Raw genomic sequence first — 24,074 nt, 5'->3', positions numbered from 1 at the left:
CTCGTGCTGTCCTGTCATGAATGAGAGAAGATCCTAAGAAGATCCTCAACCCAACCTGAACCAGACGCGGTACTTAGTCCACAACGTGAGGTCAGGAACCGCGATGCGTTGAAGCGGAAGCAGAGTGAGCCGTTTCTCCCAGAGGACGCCGCTATGTAATGCACTTCCTGTGAAACGGAGGAAGTGAAACGTCTGTCGGAGTGCGGCTGAGGAGTCGTATAAATGGATGCATCCATCCGGGAGGCGTCACATTTCATCGCTGATGCTGATGCTGCTTGCAGACATGAGCAAGAAGAAGTGTCCCATCGGAAGCAAATGGGACAACCTTGTCAACGCCTGCATCCTCAGCAGGGCGGAACCCAGACCTCAATCCAACCCTCCAACAGGTCAGTATCATATCTAACGATACGTAGTTACTGTAGTATTCTCAGTAAACGGTTATGTACCTTCTCAATAGAGCTGACCCCGGTGTTCTACCAGAGAAGCACACCGTCCGCCGTCCGCTCCGAGTCCGCATTGGCTCTGAGTCCGGTTCTGTGGACGGTGGTGGCGTTGACTACAGCGGGGTCAGTGGTGGCTTTGGCTGTCTGGGGTCTTCTTTGCAGACGGCAGAGCAGGCGCCGTAGAAGCTCGGGTGAGTGTGGGCATCGAACGCAGGCTGTTGGGGTGCAGGTGCAAAAGGTTGGTGACGCTAGAAACTGAACAGTTTCGGTTCTTCTCTCGGGAATCCCATGGGTCCGCCCCTCTTTGCTGCTGCTGCTGTGGTTTTAAGCTGACAGGTCTGTTTTGGCAGAAGGTCAAATGAGGTCTCTGCATATTTTATTTATAGTTTTTTTTTATTTTAAAGAAACCGCCTTAAAATATGCTCCAAAAGAGGCCTCCAAAATAAAAATGACACTTGCCTATCAGTAGGAGAAAGCCGTCTCTACTCCAAGACGGAATGTACAAATTAGATTAGCAGTTAGCTTGAAACGCTTCATTGTTTTTCCACACAAGACACAGCATAATGGCGCTTTTGGCATTTCCCATTCTCAACAAATGCATATCCAATATATAACTGACTAGAATGTTCCTAACATGATGTTAGAAGCCACCAGAATAACAATAATGTGACTAAAATGTGACTTTGTGCTAATAGATGAACATTAAGGACCAGGTTTGATCCCCAGGTATTTATTTTATTTTGTTAATTTTGTCAAAAATTAATTAAAATTTAATTATTTAACAATTCAGGTTGGAGTTGGCAACCGTAAACAAGCAAGAAAAGTCATAAATATAAAATAAAAGAACCCTAGTGAGCTCCTCGGCTCTTTCTAAGCGGAGTGACGGTAGTGCATACAATACAAACAGGAAACCGACAAATTAAAAGCACCGAACAGGAAGTCACTGCAGAAAAAAATGACTGTAAAAATGACGAAAATGGCGATCAAGTGGTATAGAAAATGAATGAATGAAGGTATAGCTATAGCTTTTTTTCAGAAGGTGCATAGAATTCGGAATTGAGATGGAAGAATATCATCATCTTTAGGTGTTTTTTTTAATTACAGAAGAAAATGTGCCTGATGCGGAGCCTCCCCGGAAAACAGAGCCCCTTAATGAAACGTTCCTGCCCGGAGCTGTATCAGCACCTTCTGGCTGTACCCACTACCACCACCAGGGGGCCCACACCATCTCAAAGTGGGACGATGGATTAAGTCATTGCACGTGCCTCCTGACATGTCAAAGCGGAACGAGTGTTACGGGAACACAAGTAGAAGAGCACAGGTTTCCACTTCCGGCCACCGAGCTGGGGGACACCGCCTTGGTTACAACTAAAACTGTGTAAAATGATCAACCTCTTGGACTGGATTAAAATGTCCCGAGGTGAAACACACACAAACCGTATCTAACTGTATTCTGCCTTGGACTCTTATTTACTATGTTCTATTTCCTGTTTTGGTAGCGTTAGTGGCCATTTTACTTTAATTGAGACGACATGAGCTCAGCTGGGGCTGATTATTAATCAACGTTGCTATTAAGGTCAGCTGGACTCAATTAGTCCCGGCTAGTGTTGGCCAAGTTACTGTTTCATAAATAAATACATAAATAAATGAGATGTTTCACGAAATTAGAAAGGACTTGTGACTTGCAATTCTCGACTCCAACGCTAGTGGGCAGGGTTTCCTAATAGTTTTACTGTTTATAATAAATACAAATAATTAGTTACTTGTTACTTTTCAACAAAAATTGGAAAAAACTTGTGACTTAGCTGTGTGGCGTCTGTGCGGTTGAAAGATCCATCCATTCATCCAGCTTCTATGCGGCTTATCCTCACTGGGGTCAAGGGGCGGTTGAGATGTTTCATGCAATCCTTCGCCAAACCGCTAGGAGCAGTGTTTTCCGAAGAGCTTTCCATTGAGCGATTTTTTTAATATACGATTTAAAGTGAGGGCTCGTGACTTGCGAAGCGCAACTCTCACTAACTAGCTATTAGCTTCCGGTGTGTAGCAGTAGTGAATAATAATTTGTTGGTTTTGCGAAGGCAGAACAATTAAATGTTCTTCCACTAGATGGCAGAAGGTACCTCATTATCCATTAACCTGAATTAACAGGTGCATTATCCACCTGTGGTATTTATTAGGCGGAGTGTCCTGAGATTCCCTGCTATAAAATATGTGGCTAGGCGCAATAAATGTTGGGAAACACAGCATTAGATAATAAGCGGCAAAATACTTTAATATAAAAAGCGGGTTAAGAGGACCAACTGAGACAGTTGCACCATCGTTTAGGCCCTTTGTATTGTACACTTATACTATATGTACAGCTGCTTTTAATATACTCTGATACTATTGATTTTACTCCTCACCTCATATACTTCAATATACACTCAGTGGCCAGAAAAGGAATACTTTCACTGAACCCAAAATGCAGAAGAAATGAATGAATTGAGGAATATACTATAGGTTAATACATCATAGCATATGATAGCAATCTCCAAATACCCATGAGCAATATTTGGACGGCATTACACCAACAGCAGGTAACAAATACCAGCACTGCTTGAAATGAAGTAGTTAATAATGTACCGTAAAAAGTGAAAAGCTGCTGCTGCATTTCAGACCTAATATAGTATATATAATAATATAATACAGTACAATAAAAAAGCCTACATAGTTAAAACAAGTGCTAGTGTTGTGTTGACATTTAATTTCCTCCTTTTCTTCGGACTCATTAAGAGTCCCGAGTGCAGCCAGCTTTGCACTCTTTCAACGATGCCGTTTCTACTGGGCGCTCGTCTTTCACTGCGTTGGCCGCATCAAAGTGTCAAGTGGCTGCCTGAGTCGCTGCAGCTCCGTCCAATGAATTCCAGCAGTGTTCCGGCTGCTAGCTAGCATTCCCTCACAGATAAGTGCTGGGGTCATCGGCGACAGCCAGGTGGAAGTACTCTGGCGGGCCGTCCCCTTGCAGGCTGCTGTTGGTTTCTCGCCGTCGCATTTTGGCGGACAAGGTTTTCCTCTTCTCGAAGGCCTCTCTCCCTTCTCCTCGCTTCTCCAAGCTGGACACGATCATCTCTGCCAGGTCTTGCTGCAACCTCTGGAAGTTCTCCCTGATGGAGGGGATTCGTGTGGAACGTCGAACCAAGAACAAAGGAAGTACTCGTTTCAAATACACGTTGGTTGCTATGTCTACTATATCAGATAATATGAATGTAAAGGTGACTGTAGGGGTGTTATTTCATGTCTAGAGGGCTCTAATAATGTTAAAATGTTGAATTATTATTGTAATGTTGCAGGCCTATGAAGGAAAGGAGCTTCCAGCACTGAAGCGAGAGGTGACTACTACTACTACTACTACTAGTAGTAGTACTACTCACGCTGTTGGTGGTGTGGGTAGGTTGTATTTGCCTCCAGTTACCCCAGTTAGCCAGTACGTCATCTCTTTGCCTTTACCCTGCGGGCCAGTCAAGAAGACACCGTGAAAGAAGAGGGAATACCGCGTGTTCCCGTCAGGAAGAAGAAGCAGAAGGAAAATGAACGCTCACCTTCAGGTACGTCTCTCCTCTCTGCTCGTACTCAAACGGACAGTTTGTCCTCTGCAGGATTTTAATGGTGGACTGGCTGACGTGGATCCTCAAAGCTGGACAGGGACACAAAGACCAATCAAAACATTTCAATCTGATCCGTGGCAACGACGGCGTGTGTGCGGTTCCTCACGCAGGCCCGTGGACTCCATTCGTGACGCGGTGTTGACCGTATCTCCAAAAAGACAGTAGCGGGGCATCTTGTTCCCCACCACTCCCGCCGCACAGGGGCCTGAACACACCACAAGCCTGGCGCTTAGTGCCACGCGTGTGGAAGATGGCGGCATCTCCATCTCCAAGGGGGCGGGCCTACATCTCACGAGTTCATCCCATAAACATCCCTGGTCACGCTCACCTGAGTGGACACCAATCCGTATCCAGAGAGGAATGCCGGGCAAATGCTGCAACTCAAACGTCCCGACAAAGGACAAGATATCCAGGGCCATGTGGGCGATGTCCACCGCGTGCCTGTCCCCGTTGCGTTTGGGCAAACCCGATGCCACCATGTAGGCGTCCCCGATGGTCTCCACCTGAAAAGAAGGGAGTGATCAGTCCTTATTCCCAAAGAAAGAGAAAGATCATGGCTGCACCTTGTAGACATCATGGTGGTCCAGGATGCTGTCAAAGTTCTTGTAGATCTCATTGAGCATGTCCACCACCTCCATGGGGGTGCTATAGTGGCACAGGGTGGTGAACCCCACAATGTCGCTGAAATACACCGTCACCTCTTCGAAGAGCTCCGGCTCCACTCTGCCCGTCTCCTTCAGTGAACGCACCACTGGGCTGGGGAAGCACACAAAAGGCTCACAAATACTCTTGGTTCCCACCCGGGGAATAAATGAAACGCACCCAGGAAGAAGCATGAAGTTGAGGCGGTCCGCCCTGTCCCTCTCAGCCTTGTACAGGGCGGTTCTCGCCTTCACCAGGTGCTCCAAAGTCTTGGAGTACATCTGGAGACGACGGATCAGGTTGTCCATGTACGTCTCCGGGCCTTGATTATGCAAGTTACTGCGTCCATAAACACACCGCCGTGTCATGTTACAGTACAAGTGAAGATATACAGTATTTGACTTCTTCTGAACATTCAAACGGTGACGTACCTGAAAAGCTTACCCAGAGTCATCTCGATCTTCTTAAAGTCTGGCCTTCGTTCCGGATCTTCATCCCAACAGTTCTTTATCAGCATGTAGAGCTGGATTAACACGCACGTGGACAGCGTAAGGGACTCCCTTCTGGACAGCCTTCATCTTTCTCCTTTCCCTTACCTCCATGTCTTTCTCGGACACGCCATCAAAGTTCAGTTCCGGTCTAAAGACGGCCATCCCGTTGGGATACTGCACCCTGTAGATCTTATCTGGCGGATTAGACAACGTGAAGGTCAGACATCATTTCCTGGGGGGGCCACAGACACCCGGCCCCTCCAGTACCTGCGCGGGTGGAGCAACATGGCGTGTAGAACGGGACCCGCCTCAGCACTATTTCATGCGCGATGATGCCGTAGCTGTAGACGTCTCCTTTTTGAGATACGCCATCTCGACGCAGGTGCTCGGGGGACGTCCATACGTCTGACGGTAAAAAAAAACAAAAAAAAAACGGGGGCTGTCAGCCAGCATCCGATGATGGTCCTCTGATACTGGGGGCTCACCTCTGCCTGGCTTCAGGATGGTGTGGCAGCCAAAGTCCGTGATCTTGACCACCATGCGGTTGTCAACCACACAGTTGGTGGACTTGAGGCGACCGTGGACTTCAATGTTGCTGGAGTGGAGATATGACATGCCCTGTGGGGGGGGGGTGCCAGATAGTTTCAGATAATGAGGTTTGTGCATTTGGAAGTGAGCCCTGAAAGAAGTTTGGGATGACTGAAAACGCTGGGTTTCAAAAGGCGTTGTAAAACTGTTCCTTTGTGATGTCACAGAGGGGCGGACTTCCTTATATGGTGCGAAGCACTGTGGGCGTGTGGCCAATCACAGCGCAGTGGGTGGAATAAATGAACGATATGAACGAAATGATACATCCAGATTCTGCAAAATCAGGTTATTGTGTGTAGCTGCTCTATAGGAGACCACAATCAATACAAAGGGTCAAAAATAGGTCTCCTTTAAACGCTTTAAATTAAAAATAAATCAATACGATACACATATAAAATACTGTATCTGGTGACTTAGATTAATAAAAAAAATGCTGATATGAATAATACAATACCTTTGCTATATCATACATGACCGAAATCTTAAACTCCATGTCCATGAAGGTCTCATCTGGGTAGGAGATTCTGTCATTCAGGATGTACTGCAATAAATCATAACACAGCCAGGTCATTATCAGCGTGAAACTGAAGTGAGCATATAATATTCTCCAAAAAGGCGTGACTGGGTCAACTTGGTCAACTGGGTTAGCATGATTCTAGCAGACGTCATTAGCCTCCAGGAAATGATTAGAATTATTTCCCCCCAGTTAGAGCTTGACAACGCTCCTTCTGTGTTATTGTGTGTGTGGAGCATAACTTATCAAAGGAACAGTAAAGTGATCATGTGATACGAAAAAGGAGGCCGCACGACGGTCATAAATAATGAAATCATGCAACAAGTGATCAGTTTGGGTCTGGAGTTGGAAAAGCCAGTGAGATCCCGATACTGGAGATGGACGGTTGGATACAGGAAGTATGGAACGATGCGCTCACCCTGAGCGAGCCTCGCTGGCACAGCTCGAACACGCCAAACACGCCGTACTCAAACTTTACTGTGCCGTAGAACTTGGTCAGGTTGTAGTAATCGATACGGAGCAGCTGAAACAAACAGTAGAAAGTCCTCAGTAATATCATATATTACTGTAAGTATATACACAATAACCTGTACAATCTAATGTATAATGTATTGTCAATCATTACTGCACAAATAAATATGTTTGATCGCAGAGATTATCCACAGTCTTACGGTGTTAAGCTCGATCTTCTGGTCTTCTGTGAAGTCGCCATCAGTGAGTCTAAGCTCCTTTAAGATGACAGGCTAAAGACACAAATAAATATGATTATATTGTTTATGCTGCATACGTCATGTTTGCTTTGTCAGCACCTTCTTGTCATAGCGGCCTCGATGACTGAAGTAGGTGCTGTCCTTCCTCTTGTCGTCATCAATCTATTCCATGCAACGAAGAAACAACCTCAACATTGCTCGGTGACACGATGCTCTTCCGATCTCAGATGAAGAGGACTTTTACCTTAAGGGAGACCTCCTTCTCATCCAGCGGGCAAATCAGGTGAGGATTGATGTGAGACCATTTCTTCTGCATTTGACGTTCTTTTCTGTTCTGCCTATCGTGAGTCGGATCGACAAAATGAGCTCAAGAGGCCGTTAGGTGGCGATAGCTCCCGCATACACGCGCCCGCTTCCTACCTGTAGAAGATGAGAGCGATGGCGGTCACCACCACCACGCTGAGGCTCAGAACGATCACGATCACGTCCTGCATGTTCAAGCCTGCAAGCACAAACGCTCTATGATTAGTTATGCAAGTTAAAGGGTAAATAAACGAACTGTCACAATTGTCATGAACTGATTCATTCATCGTCGGGTTAAAATTTGAATAAAATGTAGTCAAATTACCGTCTAACTCTTCCGGGACATCTTTGGGAAGGCGGTTTCCTTGCCAAGGCAGAGCAGGATTGTGGGCCATCGCGACGGTTTTATTCTTTGACGTGTCAAACACTAACAGAGTTTCATACTGCAGGACATCAAATACACATAAGTTGACCAGAGATACGTTCTTCATCTCCAAGATCACGTCAATCACTTAAACAAGGCAAGATAGACATACAAAAGAATAGATGAATAAATAATAATGGCAATTTTTATTTGATCTTACCTTGCCGGTTATCGTGGAGGTATAAATGATGGAGAAGTTAACGTCTCGGTCGCCATACTCGTCCAGCACGTAGTGTCCTGCCATACCTGCAGGCCGCAAACACGCTTAGTCGATGACATCACAGCGGATGAGTACATCGTGCAACATTTTGGGAAAAAAATAGCTCAAAAGTCAAACAGCAAAACTGCACTGGTGATGTGTGATGATAACCATAGAAATTTAACTCATTGGAAAGGCTCTTGCTGAGGCAATGAATTATACATTACATACATTACATACAAATGAATGGCAACATGTGTAAGAAAAAAGAACGTCATTATATTGTAGTTGTTAAATGAAGACATGCTGAAGTAAGCAGCAGATATTTCGACCAAAGCAGAGCATATTTGGCTTATCTACAAACGTACAGTAACTATATCTGATCTCAGATCTGTAACTTTGCTCCCTGTTTATGGTCTCGCACGAGGGGGCTGTGTACGTCGGTGACTTACCGTGGAAAGAGACATTCCCAAACGGGTTGTCGCTGAGCGGGATGTCGTCAGAGCCTCTGTGATGATGCTTATTTTGCTGACTGAGCATCCTTTCCCTGAGCACCTTACCAAACAGCAGAGCGCCGTCATGATAGCCAGCCACATAATCGTTGATCTGTTCATGACGTCGGAGGAGACAAAGCGTAAATGACAGCACTTTGCCGACATCCACTGAAGTGGAAGCTCACCGTGTTGTTATACTGGGGTCCGGATCCGTAGCTGTAGTTCCTCTGTGGGAGCGTCACCACCAGGACGTTCTGCATGCCCTGACTGGACGTGGCATTCACGTAGTACTCGGGGCTGGAGGAGAGAAAAGGCTTTTCTTCTTCATTCTATTTGCGGATGAGCTCCACGGTGGAAAAAAATGTATACAATTTTGTCCATCTTACTTGTAAATGTCAATAAGTATGAACATGATGTCCCTGTGTATCAGACCCACTTTGGCCTTCACTGAAACAATGTCGTCGGGACGGCCACAAATGATGAAGACTGGAAGGAAAACAACACTTTCACCGCCATAGTAAGGAACATTTTTCACAGGAAACTACAGTTTTTGAAGAAACTACAAACAATACACAGCAAGAAAACATGACATTTCAGTGAAAAAGGTGAACAAAGCCTTTTTTTTCCGTTCTCTCGTCAAGTGTAACGTACTTGTTATCAGTTACCGATGTTTGTGGCACCTTTTGCTGTAATTAGTGTTTGCTTATTTTAGAACCCCTCTTGACACACTCACGCCACTTCCCAGCTTGTGAGTATATTTGATCAAACTTGTCCCGTGATAACAATTCATTCCTCATGGGAAAAACTGTTGTATACAAAATAGAAACACTCATTATTTTAATAGATGCCTTTCATACATCCCCACATATTCAGTTTATTTCTGCTCCAAAAATAGGCCATTTTCTTCACCTTTATTCAGTAACAATTTATACATTTATGATAATTAGGGATGTCCAAAAAATCCATATGCGATATTGTCCTACTCTCAATTTCCGATATCAATATCAGCCGATACCGAAACCGATGTGCAACATGAAATATCTCCTGTGGTGGAATGACTGCATATGTGTTTTTATACAGTATTTTTAAATATTGTTTTCATGATCTGGAAAAAAATCTGATACCAATATCAACCAATATGACATTTTTATGCTGATATCAGGGCGGTAACGATATCATTCCTGGTGATAATACATGTAAAATATATAGCATATATACGTAACTTCGTTAGAAAGACTGCAATTTTGACATTTATGTCTTTGTTTTTTTTTTGTTGAGCACTGAGATTTCACACTTGTTCAGGGGTCCCTGAACGCATCATAGCTGTGTGATCTGAAATTGGAGGAGATCTTTAACTTTTATGGGCATTCTCTGCTAGTCCTGGTAAGTTATCCCCGTGAATACATTATCTTTCTCTTTTATACGTTGAACATTATGTATCAATCTGTTCCATGCCAGGAATCCTTTCATGTTGATAAAATGATTTTGGTTTTTCTAATCCCAGCAGAAGAATGAATAGATTGAGATAAAGGACACCCACTGTTACTGTGTCTTTTCTCAGAAACGAGGGCTTTCCTCAGTTCCTCCTCCGTACGTAGCATCTCTCTCCGTATCTTTGTGGCAAAGTTGGCTGAAGGTGCTTCCAGCGCATTGGTGTACCTGTGAGACGAAAGGCAAGAGCAACAAAACTGTGATGTCACTCATGGCATCGAGCAGGTGAATCCGCAGGCCGGGGTCACTGACCAAAAGCAGTCCTCCGTTGCATTATAGACAGACTTCTTATAGACATAAACATGCTTCCACTCATCCTTGAATGGCAACACTTCCACTGAAAAGTTGGCAAACATGTCGGCGATCTTGCGTGCCGGCGGCAAGATGCGAGTGAGTTTGGGCTTATAGTCGCAAGAGAGGCCGAAGCTCCCGGCGGAGATGATGGGAATGCTCAGGCTCAGGCCGATTTCATCACTGAAACACAGGATGGAGGATGGTGGAGTCAGAAGAGAGTCACTAGTAAAGTGGCACGGCGTCATACTCACTCCACTAACTGGAAGGTGGCGTATGTGCAGGATGGCCCCAGCATGACACATCCTACTTCATCTTTAGTCTGAAGGAAGATCAGAGTTGGGTTAAGGTGCACACCAGATTATCAAATAAACACCCTTAAAGTTCTTATGGGTTATTGACTTTGACCTTTTTCTAACTACTACACATTAAAAAAGCTTCAATAAAGCCAATCTGTGCTCTTTTGGCACATAACAATCATACATATTATTGTATTTGACAAGAAAGCACATTAATTCAATGGGCAATATGCACTATACTTAAACAATATAATCAACAACTACAAAAATAATGCATTCATACAATATAATTCAACTGACAATATATTTTAATCCACATAATACTACAAATCACACAATGCTAGCTGTTAAGCTAGCGCAATGTCCAAGTTCTTCTCGAAGTTGAGTCATTACTTAGCTAGCACTCATGTAGCTCGTCTTAACACACTTTAAGTTGTAATTATATGTCCACATAGTAATAATAATAATAATAATTTATATTCGAAACATAACTCACCGTGTATATTTGTTCTTTACACTGCCTGTCAAAAATGTAAGCTAGGTTAGCTTGGTACGGTGGTTAGCTATGTACGGTGGCCTTGAAGGGACATTTGACTGACACGATTATACACACAAAAAAAACATAGCAAAATGTCTTGGTATGACTTGAGATGTCCGTCGTATATTTCAATATTAACTAAAAATGGACCTAGAAAGTGCACCTAGAATAATTAGAAAACAAGCTTTTACAGACATTTCTTCGTCCAAACTCACATGCAGCATCTTAAGTATGGCCACGCCCTCACAGGTGCTGCTGCCGCAGCCCTGCCGGTTGTAGACGGTGGTGTTGAAGCCGTGGAAATTGGCAGTCAAAGTGAACGTTAGATCTAGAATCAAGGAAGATAACAGTTATTGTTATGTGAAGGCATGACATGTATTTATGTCTTTTGGTAGCCCAGATAGCATGACATTATTTGCCTTTAATTCCTGTCTTTATTTAATTCCTGAATTTCAAACACCTAAAATAAACCAATACCTGAAAACAAAGTGATGGCAGTAAAGGTTATATTGAATTATTAATATTATTTGACTCATCAGTTTGGTCATCTGGGGTGGATATAATGCATTTGTAAACCAAATACCATTCATCATAATTTTTTTTTAGCAAAACAACACACTTCTGATTAATCGACTAAGAAAATAATTTTAATTGCAGCCCCCTAGTATTTTAATATATATTTTTTACAAACTATATTTACTTTTAGAGGCTTTTCCAGAAGCTACTACTGACTCCGGCTGAGTTACGCTTTCTACGACTCACAGAATCTCTAATTTCAAAAACAAAATAAGATATTAATTGCCAAAGGAAATGACTACAAGTTCCTAAAACTACCTGTTGTCATATTTTTGTGTAATGAAAAGCATATGAAGATCGATTCCATACTATGCTTAATGTTCTCCTTCCTGTCCTCTTCTATGGCCTGCTCCACCGCAGTCTGCACGAAGGGCCGACTCCACGCGTACGTGTTGTCTTCCAGCACCACCACATTCATGGTGTATCTGCGTTTGGAGGACAGACAGTCATCCAGCATCTTGTTGCCCAACACCGCCAGCACCAACACCCCGAGGTAAGGTAAACTGTTCCAGCCGCACATCCTCGATCCTTGTCACTGTCGTCTTGTCCGGCGTTCCTACATGTCCCGAGAAATGGATGGCCAGCTATCTCCACCGATTTATTCCGTCCAAATCCACCTTTATTCTTTCGTTCACCATCCAAACGTGAAAAAGGCTGGACCTTCCCCAAGATTTGTAGCCTTGACAGTTACAGTAAAGACAATGCGGAAGGCTGTTTCTCCAGTGAAAGCCTGAGAGCAATAATCCTCCAGCTTGGTGTGAAGCTGCTCTATCAGTGCTCCCTGTGTGTTAATGAACAACTGGACAGTCACAACAGCAGGCAGGCAGGCAGGCAGGCCCAAGCAGGCAGGAAGACTCCCACTCTAACATGGGACCAACGTTTCACCTCACTGGGATCAGGACTGATTTATTCTCGCCTAAAAAAGCCTGAATAATCATCATAATAATCAATAATTTAAAGAAAAGCCAATCAATCCCAGCTTTGTCCTTGTTATATTATTTTTGAACAACACAAAATAATATTTGACTAAAATGTGAACATATAAGGGGATTTGAGATTGATTTTTTTTTTCAGTTTTGACTTTTTCCTCCAAGCTCGGGTGGTGAGAGGGGCAAAGGTGACAGAAGGCTATAAAAGAGAGGGCTTGTGTGGAGCTGATAAACAGCGTATGCTATAAAAGTAGGGTGGATTAAGCCTGTAAAAGTCTTGCTTGTGGACCATCGTCACCACTTTAAAAAGACTTACAGTACCACATAAACACGTAACGCATAAACATTTATTTTATATATCGTTTGTCTTCTGTATGTGAGGCAGATGCCCGAACCGCAAAGCCATCACACAGCCGCAACCTACCAATAAAAATATTTATTTCGGTGTAGATTTTTGTTGTCATTTTGTCGATTTTTGTATTCATTTTTTATCAAGGAATTAATCCTGGATTGTATCACAATGACACGAATAGAATGATGAGAGAACTGTCACGGCCAACAATCCTTACGTCAGGCCTGGCCAAAGTGCGGCTTGTGGCAAGTTTTTATTGGCCCGACGCACTTTGTAGAATAAATTCAACAGACATTAAAAAAATGGGTAAAAATATAGCAAAACAACGTAATAATAACAATAATAATACCACAAAGCTGGTGTTAGCACCTTGAATGATGCTATCTGAGGTTCCACTGTATGTGAAAAATACCCGAATGGCCCACCCAGCCTCCCTTTGGAAATCAAAGCTGTTCTTTGATTATTGACCGACAAAAATATTGTATGTGCAAAAATTGTGTACGGAAATACGTTATTTCAACTCCAGCTTTCCTCCTCTCACCGGCAGACATGATACACCTTGATAGTGTCTTCCTAGATCGAGTACACGGACACACACCTATACCGTGATAACTTAAACAAACAATCCAAATGGTACGTTTCCTCTTTTGGCCATGATTCCATAAATACAGTAAACCTCGGATATATCGGACTCGGATATATCGGAAATTCGCTCACAACGGACAGATAAAAAAGAACCAATTTTTCTGTAATGCATTTCCAATAAAAATTCATTGCATATATCGGATTTTTTATAACGGATTTCGCCTATTTCGGACAAAATCTCCAGTCCCGTTCCAATGCATTTCCATTAAATTTCCCTCGCATATATCGGATGGCCGCATCGTGGCGCTCCGATTCGCCGAATCGTGACAGGCCGCTATAGGACGTCATTTGCAGCGTTGCCTGCGCGTCCAGATACATTGGAAACATAGTCAAGGAAGTGCCTTTTTATAACGGATAAAATCCCATTTACGCATATACCGGATATAAATCCGATATATGCGTAAAACGGACATTTTCCGGGTATACGCATATAACGGATTTCGCTTATACCGGACAAAACCAGTGGGAACAATTGAATCCGATATATCCAAGGTTTACTGTAATATCAATTGTGGCTTTGGGAGACATTAGCATGATTTGGCACACATGCAGTATATTACGGTAGAAATGCGTGTACTTTAGAGTAGTCAGTGTACAGCCACCATTGTTGTCTAAAAATTCAGATAAAGTATGAGTGACACATTGAGAAAATAACAATAATCTGAGATAATCTCAGATTTCAAGGAAAAAAAGGCAGGAATTTACAAGATGAAAAGTAAAAGTTGGAAATGTAGGGAAAAAAAGTCGGAATATTACATTTGCCCATGTCCAAGGGTCACAAAAGTCCCCCCTTTTCATCGCAGTGATGGAGTATTAAAATAATCAGAGATTTTGAGTGGTAAATTTAAGTCGTTAAGTCGTGACTTAATGTTACGGGCATTGCCTTGGACAGCTATGAAAAGGGGGGGACTTGTGTGACTGTTTTCATGCTGATATCGGATATCCCAAATTTCTATATTATTGTTTTCCATGTGTCAAATGTCTAGCCCTCATTTATCACCCCATGATAGAAGCGTCTACATGAAGTGATATTCAAATCCAGGCCACATTTTGACGTTCCCTTAAATGACTTTCCAACTTCCTTTATCCGACTGCGCCATTAACACAAAAACAACATTATCACATCGTCCGCATACCACGGTTCAGTCAATCATCAACATATCCAGTGAAAGCTTTGCTGCTTTTCGACATCAACCCCTCAGCTTCCTGTCTATCGGCCACCTTACGTGTCGTAAAGCTCTTGAGCAAACACCCATGACGTGGGAATATTTGGGTTGGCAAGGACCCCAACGGCCATTTAGACCCATTGCTACTTTTTTTGTGAAGAGGTCTTCCATCCCAAACACTTCCTGGCACATTGTCAAGAAGAAGAGGAAACACTGACGCAGTAAAAGGAACGGGACGGCTTTATTGTGTCGTGGTAACCAGATGCGATCAGGGCATGGTGACACACACACGACTTTAAATACACAATATCATTTATTTAGTAAATCAGGCTTGTTCAATCTTTTTCCACTTTGATATTTAGGAGGTCGTAAGCAGGTTTTTTACGCTCTGACTACAAAAATATTCCGTTTATAAATGAAGAATCCTGCTTCACGGTTGGTATATTTACATGCTTGCATGTTAAAGTAAGACTAGAAAAAGTTGCTGGATTTGTCACTAGATTGGGAAGAGTGATCCCTCCTGCTACGTCTTCTTATTCTCTGGCAGAACAGGTGTGTGTATGAGGTGTGTTAAGAAGCAGAGTCACGATGCCATCTGCTGTCAATCATCGTCAGAGCGCAATAACAAAACGAGACATTTTCCATCCACTAAATAGTTCCGGTGGTTAGTGCGCACACCTCACAGCTAGGAGACCAGGGTTCAATTCCACCCTCGGCCATCTCTGTGTGGAGTTTGCATGTTCTCCCCGTGCATGCGTGGGTTTTCTCCGGGTACTCCGGTTTCCTCCCACATTCCAAAAACATGCTAGGTTAATTAGCGACTCCAAATTGTCCATAGGTATGAATGTGAGTGTGAATGGTTGTTTGTCTATATGTGCCCTGTGATTGGCTGGCGACCAGTCCAGGGTGTACCCCGCCTCTCGCCCGAAGACAGCTGGGATAGGCTCCAGCACCCCCGCGACCCTCATGAGGATAAGCGGTAGAAAATGAATGAATGAATGAATAAATAGTTCCGTGCAGACAGGATTGATTCGTTCAATTTATTAGGAATAGCCAAGGATAAAATCCCGTTATCTTTTTAAGGAAAGGTTGTAGTTGTGCAGCTGAAAGAGGCGATATTGAGGTCAGACAAAGATAAGCCGACACGATCATCATTTCAGAGGCTAATGATTAGACCCTTTATGGCTCCTCATACCTTTTGATATATCAATTGGCAGCCTATTAGTAAATCAGGCAAATAAGTAACTGACTGAACTTTGTGACACCCAAATGATTGTCTGAGGTGAAATCGGCCTTGCATGTGAGAGTATTTATCAAACACATAGACTTTATACTATATACACAATATTATATTACTGTACATACAGCCAGGGATGTTACATGTAAAGGATGCTACATTATGAGACTGCACCAAGAAGGTCACGCATCGCACACACATCGCTTACTTCCAATCATACGTTTACTCAGTGGTGATTTATGACGGCTGATAACGCACACAAGTGATTTATACACAGCAGACGCTGGAATGGTTCCACTTGCACAATCTAATGAGTTCCGACGCAAGAGCGGTTTCACAAACAGCAATGTTTACAAAGATAGCAAGGCTCTGTTTTGATTGGGGCGAGGTGTTTATTTAGCAGGAGCGTTGGACAATGTTTCTAATATTTTGATTGACATATTTTGCAAGATAAGTATTAAAACACATCTATGCAGGATGCACTAAATGTAATGTCATGCATTGTTTTGGTACAGCTCTTTTTTATGTGCTGGTGTACCTAATATTGTGGCCAATGGCGTGGCGTGGATGACAAGATGATGTTGCATCATCATTTGCAATGAAAAAAAAAATAGACAAGAGGTGGAAAATTATAGGTATGCGCGTGCGTGTGTTCGTTCAGCTTCCGCACAATTTGCTCCAGTTTCCGATTTGCTGGAGAGTTGCCCGCCCTTTTGAATGACGTTCGCTCTGTAATGCTGCCCTCTTGTGGACAAAACGGTGCAGTGAAGACAAAACAGCTTTTTCATTTGATCATTTTGGACTTAAACGCTTACCTATTTAAATATATCACGTGACAATATCACGTGACAATACATCCAAATTCTGTTTCAAATATTGTTTAAATTTCAATAACCTAAACGTGAGGATATTTATATAAACTATATTTGTATATTAGACTATTATAATGCACTATATAAATCATATGTTATATATTCTTAAAAATTTAGATTCAAATCACTTTCTATTTATTCTTTACACGTTATAATCACATGTACCATCATAACTTGATTTTATTTTTTTATTATTATACCATCATACATACACTATATATTTTAATTACATTATTACAATAAATGTAATTCAATACAAACTTCAGATATTTCTGACTTGCACTGATATATACAGTATATCCTGTACATTAGCTGTTGTATATGCAGTATATCCATGATATAGTATAATATATGCACAGTATATGCAATTTTTACTCATTTTCCTCATTAATTCCTTATTATATTATAGTACATATAGCATATATATAGTTTGTAATCCTATTTTGCATTTCATTGCCTCCACGCCTGATTTAAACACGGAGGTCAAAGGTGAGGTGGGTTGACAAGTATTCTATCCTAAACCCCGCCTGCTCCGTGACGTCACCAGCTCGCCTGTGATTGGCTGTCGCCTGAGCTGGAGCGTTGCAAAAGCAACCCAACACGTTCTTCACGTAGTGTTTTTAAAGGTGAGAGCGCTTTTTTCCACCACTTCCACATTTCAACATCAGACGCGAAGATGGGAAGAAGTTGGATTATCTTCTCATGAAGAACGGCGTCAAAACGGAGCATTTCGCGCCTTCGCTGATTGGCGGCTTTATTATACCAAGCTGCAGACACGGGGACGAATCCCTACGTGGATGTGTGTGTTTTTTTTCTACGTGAGATTGAATGAAGGTGGACGTGCAGCAGTTGGAAGAAGAAGAAGACATCTGAAGAGGAAAAGAAGAAGATGCAGCAGGTCGTGTCTGTGGACCGAAACACCCTGTGCCTGTTTGACGTGGACGGTACTCTGACAGCACCCCGAGAGGTGAGCTGCTTGTGGACGCACAATAATAATAATAATAATTACAGTAATAACAGTAGCATTGGAATGCTAATAACAGTAATAATGCTATGTATGTGCTAATAACACGGTCCTTATTCGCACATTGCGGTTTCACTCTTTTTCAAAAATGTATGAATTAATAAATCATGCTGTTGTGTTCTCGAATATGCCGTATTATTAGTCAAAAATATGCATATTAAGCATACGTATGCTATGAGTTTGTTTTCTTAAACACAAACAAACTTCTCTGCAAAGCTGAAACTCAACTCTGAAACCCCCAGCATCACTTCCTGTCCACCTCTCTTTCAGGACCACGTTTCTGGTAACACACAGTAGTATCTTATTTAATATCTAGAGGGTGCTAATAATGTTAAAAACCATATGCAGAAGATCGTAAAACAGGTTTTCTATGAAAATATTCCATTTATATCCTACTTTGCTGAAATTCACTTATCACTGTCGTGTAAGGAACCAATCAACCGTGATAAACGAGGGATTACAATTGCAAATATTTGTGTTTTTTGTTGTGTTGAATGCAGGGGTACTATGAGGGGGCGCAGTTAGGACAATTCCAAGGGCCCCAAAAATAGAGATTTTGTAACAGCAACCTGGGGGCCGTTGTTTTTTTCTTTTTCACAAGGCCCATTTGCGGCCCGCAGCCGGCTTTCTTGTGGAACACAGACATGTTTTGGGTCAATATTGGCCTTTTATTTACCGTTTGGTAGTAGAGTGTGACAGTCCTGCCTCTTTTATGCTTATTATATCAGCTGGTCTTAGTTCTCTGTTTCATTGTTAAATGTGGAGGTGGTCGAAAATCACCGTGTAAAGTCACAAATTCTAAGTCACTAATTGTTAGCGTTAGCATTGAGCTACCACATGCATTGTTTGTTGAACGTCGCCACAGAGAAATTGTGCATGCATGCATGCATTGCTCCACAACCTATTTAGACGTTGCAATGCATTTTCTGTACAATGCATAGAAAATAGACCCACGGCTGGATGACTTCTTCCAAAGTCTACGACGCAAAGTCAAGATTGGTATCGTTGGAGGGTCCGACTATTCCAAGATAGCGGAGCAGCTCGGGGAAGGAGACGATGGTGAGTGTGACAGACATCTTAAATGTTTAAAGTCAAAGCTGACAACCTCCAAACATACTGAACAAACAAAAACATTCACTCACGATGACTTCATACTCAGGGCACAGCAATGGATGATTAAATGCAGTCCAATGCAATCCAATTACTTGTGTCAGTGGAGAAACGTGTTGGACCACATTTCAGCTTTCTTTTCTTGCAGTCATACGCAAGTTTGACTACGTGTTTGCAGAGAACGGCACGGTGCAGTACAAAGATGGAAAACTCCTTTCAAAACATGTAAGTGAATGTTTGACATGTTATGCCTGAAGGGCAGCTGGCACGCGCTGTAGCGTACAGTATGTCCCAATGTCCCACACGGTCTCTAACCTCGCCCCGTGGTGGCCAAAATTATGACAATTAAATTAATAAATAATTATGAATGAAAATTGAAATGATTTTGGGGCCAACCGCACCTATAAAATGCCAGTTTTTGACACTCTAATCCCAATAATATGCCCCATACACTTACCAAATTTACTCATTCAAGAGGTCACAAAAGACCCCACCAAACTACGCAACCAAATAACTGACTTGCTATAAGAAAACCACCGCTGAACAAAAGGCTCGTATCAAATTTCCCAGAAAACATCTCGAGGATCATTTGGGAAAAAACAGTGTATGTCCCATTCCACTTTTTAGAAAAAGATTACCATACCGTAAAATATGGTGGTGGTAGTGTAATGGTCTGGGCCGCTTCAGACTTTGCTGTGATAAATGGAACCGGGAATTCTGCTGTCCTGAAGGAGACCGACAATGATCCAAATCACGCCAGCAAGTCCACCTGAAAAACAAAAACCAAAATGAAGACTTAGTCAAAGTCCTACTGAGATGCTGTGGCAGGAGCTTAAATCGGCGTTTCATGTTGGAAACCACTTATTAGCTTTAGGGGGACTTTTTTGTTGTTGTCAGTGATTAATATTTACGTATGTTTGATATCCGAATCATTAAAGTGTGACAACCAGGAAGCAATTTGTGTCATGGCAGGCTATCCAGAACCACATTGGGGAGGAGCTGCTGCAGGACCTGATCAACTTCTGCCTGAGGTACATGGGGCTCATCAAACTGCCAAGGAAAAGGTGAGACACTGAAGCACACACACATACACACTTACCTGCATTCCTAGTGTGCAAACAACACTACAAATGTCTTAAAGCACCAACTGAAGAACATGCTTCCATTCTTATAAAGCCTCAGAAATAATAGATGGGATAAGGAAAGAACATATCCGTGTGCACTTTTCACCTGTGCAACATTCTTTCCCAATGAATCCTTGCAGGGGGACCTTTATTGAGTTCAGGAATGGAATGCTCAACATTTCCCCCGTGGGTCGGAGCTGCACCTTGGAGGAGCGAATCGAATTCTCCGAGATTGATAAGGTAGAGTACTCTGTTTAAATATAATTAGAAAGGTCACGTAAAAACAGTCGAGTTCTACTTGCCATTGATGAGATTAGATGTTCTGCGGGTTGTGAGCGATCCTTTTGTAGGATTATAGCACAAGCGATAGTATTGTATTTTGTGCAAAGGTACAATGTAGCAATCATTGCATTGCGGTGGCTGTTGTGCAAAAGTCAAGGTTTCTTCTCAAGATCATTTCACACTGAAATGCATCATGCTTTTAAATCTGTTCATATCTCACATTTTTTTTTTGTTTTTTTTTTTGACAGAAAGAAAAAATCCGGGAGAAATTTGTTGCAGCTTTGAAAGAGGAATTTGCTGGGAAGGGACTGAGGTTCACCAAAGGTGGGACTAAATGTTCTTTTTGTAGCCACTGTGTATTACATAATAATAATAATCTTCATGCCTTAAACAGCCATCCAAACAACGCAATATGTCACCACACCCATATATTCCTGCCGCAAGGCATGCTGGGTTGATTGCAGAATGTATTGATTAGGTTGGAGGAGTTAACATACTCTTGATGTCCAATCTTTTATTTCTCATAGTTCATGTTGTTGTTGCAGCTGGACTACCCAGCATGCCTTGCGGGCATTTGGACGTCTTATGTTTAGAGCTTAGTTGTTGATTTATGTGAGGCGTTAACTTGCTGTGGATGTGTTGTTTACGTTTCATTCAGAGATGCCAAAGTCCCAAGTCCGGTTGGGGGTCTTTAGTGTCTGGCTCGAGTCCACAGGTCTGGCACATACTACTGTAGTAACCTGAGGTCGATAGTATAGATCATACTTGCTCAAGGAAACACGGTCGCAGCTGCTAAACGCAGCTTGAAGATGTTTTTGATGGGGGGGGGGGGGGGGTGAGGAAAGCAGCCGTCTGATTGGCCGGTGCCTTTGTCACTGGACCTTTAAACCGTCCAGCTGGGAAACAAGGCAAGGAGAAAGTATTTAGGTTCGAGAGGTCGTACTTTTGAAGTAAATATCTAACTAGCTAACAAATGAAATATCAGTGGATGGCAACACAACTGAACTGATGTATGTGTAGTACTAATGAAGTTTTTAGTAATTAAGGGAGAAGAAAATCCCAAGTTACGTAATTGGGCCAGTTTTAGAAATGACTTTATAACCTTTTCCACCTGATCGATCTCAGTTAATCTCAGTTAATCTATGTTTAACAGGGGCCAGGACTTTTTTTACACCGTTACATGTACTAGGTGTGTGTATTTTTTAATCCCTTAATACTAAAGTGGAATTAAAAACTGCATTTTGTGTCATTAACTAATATTTAAATTAGTTTTATGCTCTAAAACATTTAAGTGTGACAAACCTAAGAAATCAGGAAGGGGGGGGGCGAACCCTTTTTCCCACCAACCACTGTGTGCGGTTCCAAACCAGGACCGTGGTTGTGTTTGGCCCCCGCGGTCGTTAGGGTGCAGGATTTGATGGTCTGCCAACAGACTCGCTGAAGTGTGAAAACAAAACAGGTCTGTTTACTGAATAAAAAGTTAAGAGCCCCCATCAGTCCCAGCTGCCGCTTTGGGGGTAAATAACATTTGTTCTGCCAAGGTGAACACAGCGGGGGGGAATGGGGGATGGGGGGGGGGGCTGTTTGCAGAAAGAAGAGTGCATTTAGTAGCATATTGCAAGGTGCTAATAGTCATGCGTTGTCACGTTGACTCGGGAGCTTTTGTCGTCTTAACATGGCCGTGTTTGCGAGCGTGCGATGCCGACATAACGTAGTCGCCTTCTGTTCTCCTCAGGTGGACTCATCAGCTTTGATGTGTTTCCAGAAGGCTGGGACAAGAGACTATGTCTAGATCTGCTCCAAAGTGAAGGCCTGGACGCCATTTACTTCTTTGGCAATGAGACGTCTGATGTAAGTTTATTTGTTCCGGAACTACCAATAAGCCAATAAGTCCAGTTGCAATAGTTAGATAGCTTATATGTACCACGACAAGAAAAGACAGGAAGTGACGTCAGGGCTTCAAAGTTGAGTTTTACTAGATCAGCGTGCGTTACTACCGCAACAGGTATCCGTTTTAGGGATTATTATGCCGGTTGTGAGATCATTCAAACCTGCAATAAAAGCCTGTTGTTCTGGCCATCAAGTCTGGTGCTTGTGTGTCGAATACTACACCACATCACAGCCTCTTCTGAATGGTTTATATTTGTATTTTAGTTCATTTTTGCCAATTTCATGCTTTAAAATGCTTCATTTAGGCACAAATATGGAACATTTTGCTTAAATATGCATGTTTTTTTTTTTTTTTTTTAAGTCAAAAAACAACCTAACCTTTGTTTGTACTCCGCAGGGTGGAAACGATTATGAAATCTTCAACGACCCGCGGACCATCGGCTTCACCGTTTACTCTCCAGAAGATACCGCCAGGCTTTGTCGAGAACTTTTCCTCAGCGATGCGTCACATGAGTCCTGATGGTGCGTTTGTTTTCCCGAGAACTGTGTCATGATGCCTGCTGAAAGACAACAAGGGGTTGGTTGTTTGCGAACTCCTCGAATGCACCACTACTGATTCCGCTCTATAGTATTAATAGAATTATTGAAAATACGGGACTCATATTTGAATGAAAGGTACAAGTACTACTGTACACCAGAGTAGCGCATTTTTTTTGCACTGATGTTTTTATTCACTGTAATTGAAACAATAATGAAGTTATTATATTTAGTTATGTGAGTCCATAGTCAAATATTGTAAAAAACATTCCAGTGTCTCAGAACTGGATGTTATTTATTGGTGTTACTTCACGTTTATATTATAAAGATGCTGGAATTTGCTTACTTGTACGGCAAAATTGGAGCAACGACTAAAGCAGCATTTGTCCGCTTTATTTATATTTCAAATTGCAGCACATTCAGCTATGGAACTATGCAAACTTACTCACAACTTTGTATATTAAGCCATTTCATGTCCTGCATGCTATAATGTGCTATAATAATGACGTAGAGTAAATGTTATTGTGTGTCTGTGTAATACTGTGAACATTTCACTTGTCAGCGACAAGATGTGTGTAGCCTACACTGCTAATTGTAAGATTAATTAATAATTAATGTTTTTCCACCCATCATGGGTTGAAACGAATTTTTGACAATGCATGAGCTCATAAATCAGTGTATATATTTCACATATTGCTCAGATGTATTGTTTGTACAAACGGAGCATCATGTGATTAATTAATTAAAATACCATAACAGATATATTTGCTTCTGCATATGTCAAATTATTCGTATCCCAGATTTTATTGCTAAATTTCATAGCAATACACATCATTCTTAAGTAAACTTTGCTCTGTTTAAGGGGAATTAAGCATTTTAGAAAGGAAAATAATATGAAAATAGTATTTGAAATGAATATCTTAACAGATTTCCAGTCGTGATGGCTATTTAAGTGTTTTTTGTAAATGTTTATGGAAGTTTGATCATATTTAATCGCCGTTTCCACCATATTTCAGCATAAGTGGTGTATTAACGTGCAGTCGTCACTAGGGGGCAGTGTTGCGTCTCCTCTTGCCTGGTCTTGGGAATTTTACGTCAGTTTAGTGTGCTTGACGGACTTCCTCTTTCTGCTCCTACGAATGTCAAATTTGCTGTGTTTCATTTATTGTATCCTTTTATTTGCAACACAGTCACCAAATAAAAAATCACTTTAACTCAAACGTTGACCAGAGTATGAATTGATTTAAATCTAAGATCGA

General features: G+C 42.1%; 3 protein-coding genes across 7 annotated transcripts; 2 read left to right on the top strand and 1 right to left on the bottom strand.

Moving 5' to 3' along the window:
* The first annotated feature begins 164 nt into the window (after positions 1-164).
* On the top strand, positions 165-2,249 carry LOC131103216 (tumor necrosis factor receptor superfamily member 13C-like). Its single transcript, XM_058049306.1, has 3 exons — positions 165-386; positions 458-634; positions 1,548-2,249. Exons 1-3 carry the CDS (start codon positions 227-229, stop codon positions 1,823-1,825), a joined length of 615 nt encoding a protein of 204 aa, XP_057905289.1. The 5' UTR covers positions 165-226; the 3' UTR covers positions 1,826-2,249.
* Positions 2,250-2,737: 488 nt separating this feature from the next.
* Positions 2,738-23,075, bottom strand: gucy2ca (guanylate cyclase 2Ca). Of its 4 annotated transcripts, XM_058049318.1 has the most exons (29): positions 22,657-23,075; positions 19,626-19,751; positions 11,957-12,072; positions 11,287-11,399; positions 10,489-10,556; positions 10,196-10,417; positions 9,993-10,111; positions 8,839-8,938; positions 8,638-8,749; positions 8,411-8,564; positions 7,920-8,005; positions 7,661-7,778; positions 7,453-7,534; positions 7,277-7,370; positions 7,132-7,194; positions 6,994-7,065; positions 6,741-6,845; positions 6,263-6,349; positions 5,706-5,838; positions 5,488-5,625; positions 5,326-5,414; positions 5,161-5,252; positions 4,910-5,068; positions 4,651-4,843; positions 4,416-4,590; positions 4,194-4,292; positions 4,022-4,116; positions 3,854-3,930; positions 2,738-3,586 (listed from the first exon to the last, which is right to left on the bottom strand). In XM_058049318.1, exons 3-29 carry the CDS (start codon positions 12,063-12,065, stop codon positions 3,379-3,381), a joined length of 3,162 nt encoding a protein of 1,053 aa, XP_057905301.1. In that variant the 5' UTR covers positions 12,066-12,072; positions 19,626-19,751; positions 22,657-23,075; the 3' UTR covers positions 2,738-3,378. The 4 variants fall into 4 exon arrangements, with proteins under 4 accessions (XP_057905301.1, XP_057905299.1, XP_057905300.1 ...); XM_058049316.1 differs by lacking the exon at positions 22,657-23,075 and having other exon boundaries at positions 19,626-20,047; XM_058049317.1 differs by lacking the exons at positions 19,626-19,751; positions 22,657-23,075 and having other exon boundaries at positions 11,957-12,412.
* LOC131103221 (phosphomannomutase 1) lies at positions 17,450-24,074 on the top strand. Of its 2 annotated transcripts, none has more exons than XM_058049321.1 (8): positions 17,450-17,815; positions 18,814-18,931; positions 19,161-19,207; positions 19,955-20,046; positions 20,247-20,346; positions 20,637-20,712; positions 22,124-22,239; positions 22,676-24,074. In XM_058049321.1, the coding sequence occupies exons 1-8, from the start codon at positions 17,738-17,740 to the stop codon at positions 22,796-22,798; spliced, it is 750 nt and encodes a 249-aa protein (XP_057905304.1). In that variant the 5' UTR covers positions 17,450-17,737; the 3' UTR covers positions 22,799-24,074. The 2 variants fall into 2 exon arrangements, with proteins under 2 accessions (XP_057905304.1, XP_057905303.1); XM_058049320.1 differs by having other exon boundaries at positions 17,452-17,815; positions 19,131-19,207; positions 22,676-24,072.

The sequence above is a fragment of the Doryrhamphus excisus genome, chromosome 15 (assembly GCF_030265055.1).
Source record: "Doryrhamphus excisus isolate RoL2022-K1 chromosome 15, RoL_Dexc_1.0, whole genome shotgun sequence".
Classification (NCBI taxonomy): domain Eukaryota; kingdom Metazoa; phylum Chordata; class Actinopteri; order Syngnathiformes; family Syngnathidae; genus Doryrhamphus; species Doryrhamphus excisus.
This window is presented reverse-complemented; position numbering and strand designations above follow the sequence as displayed.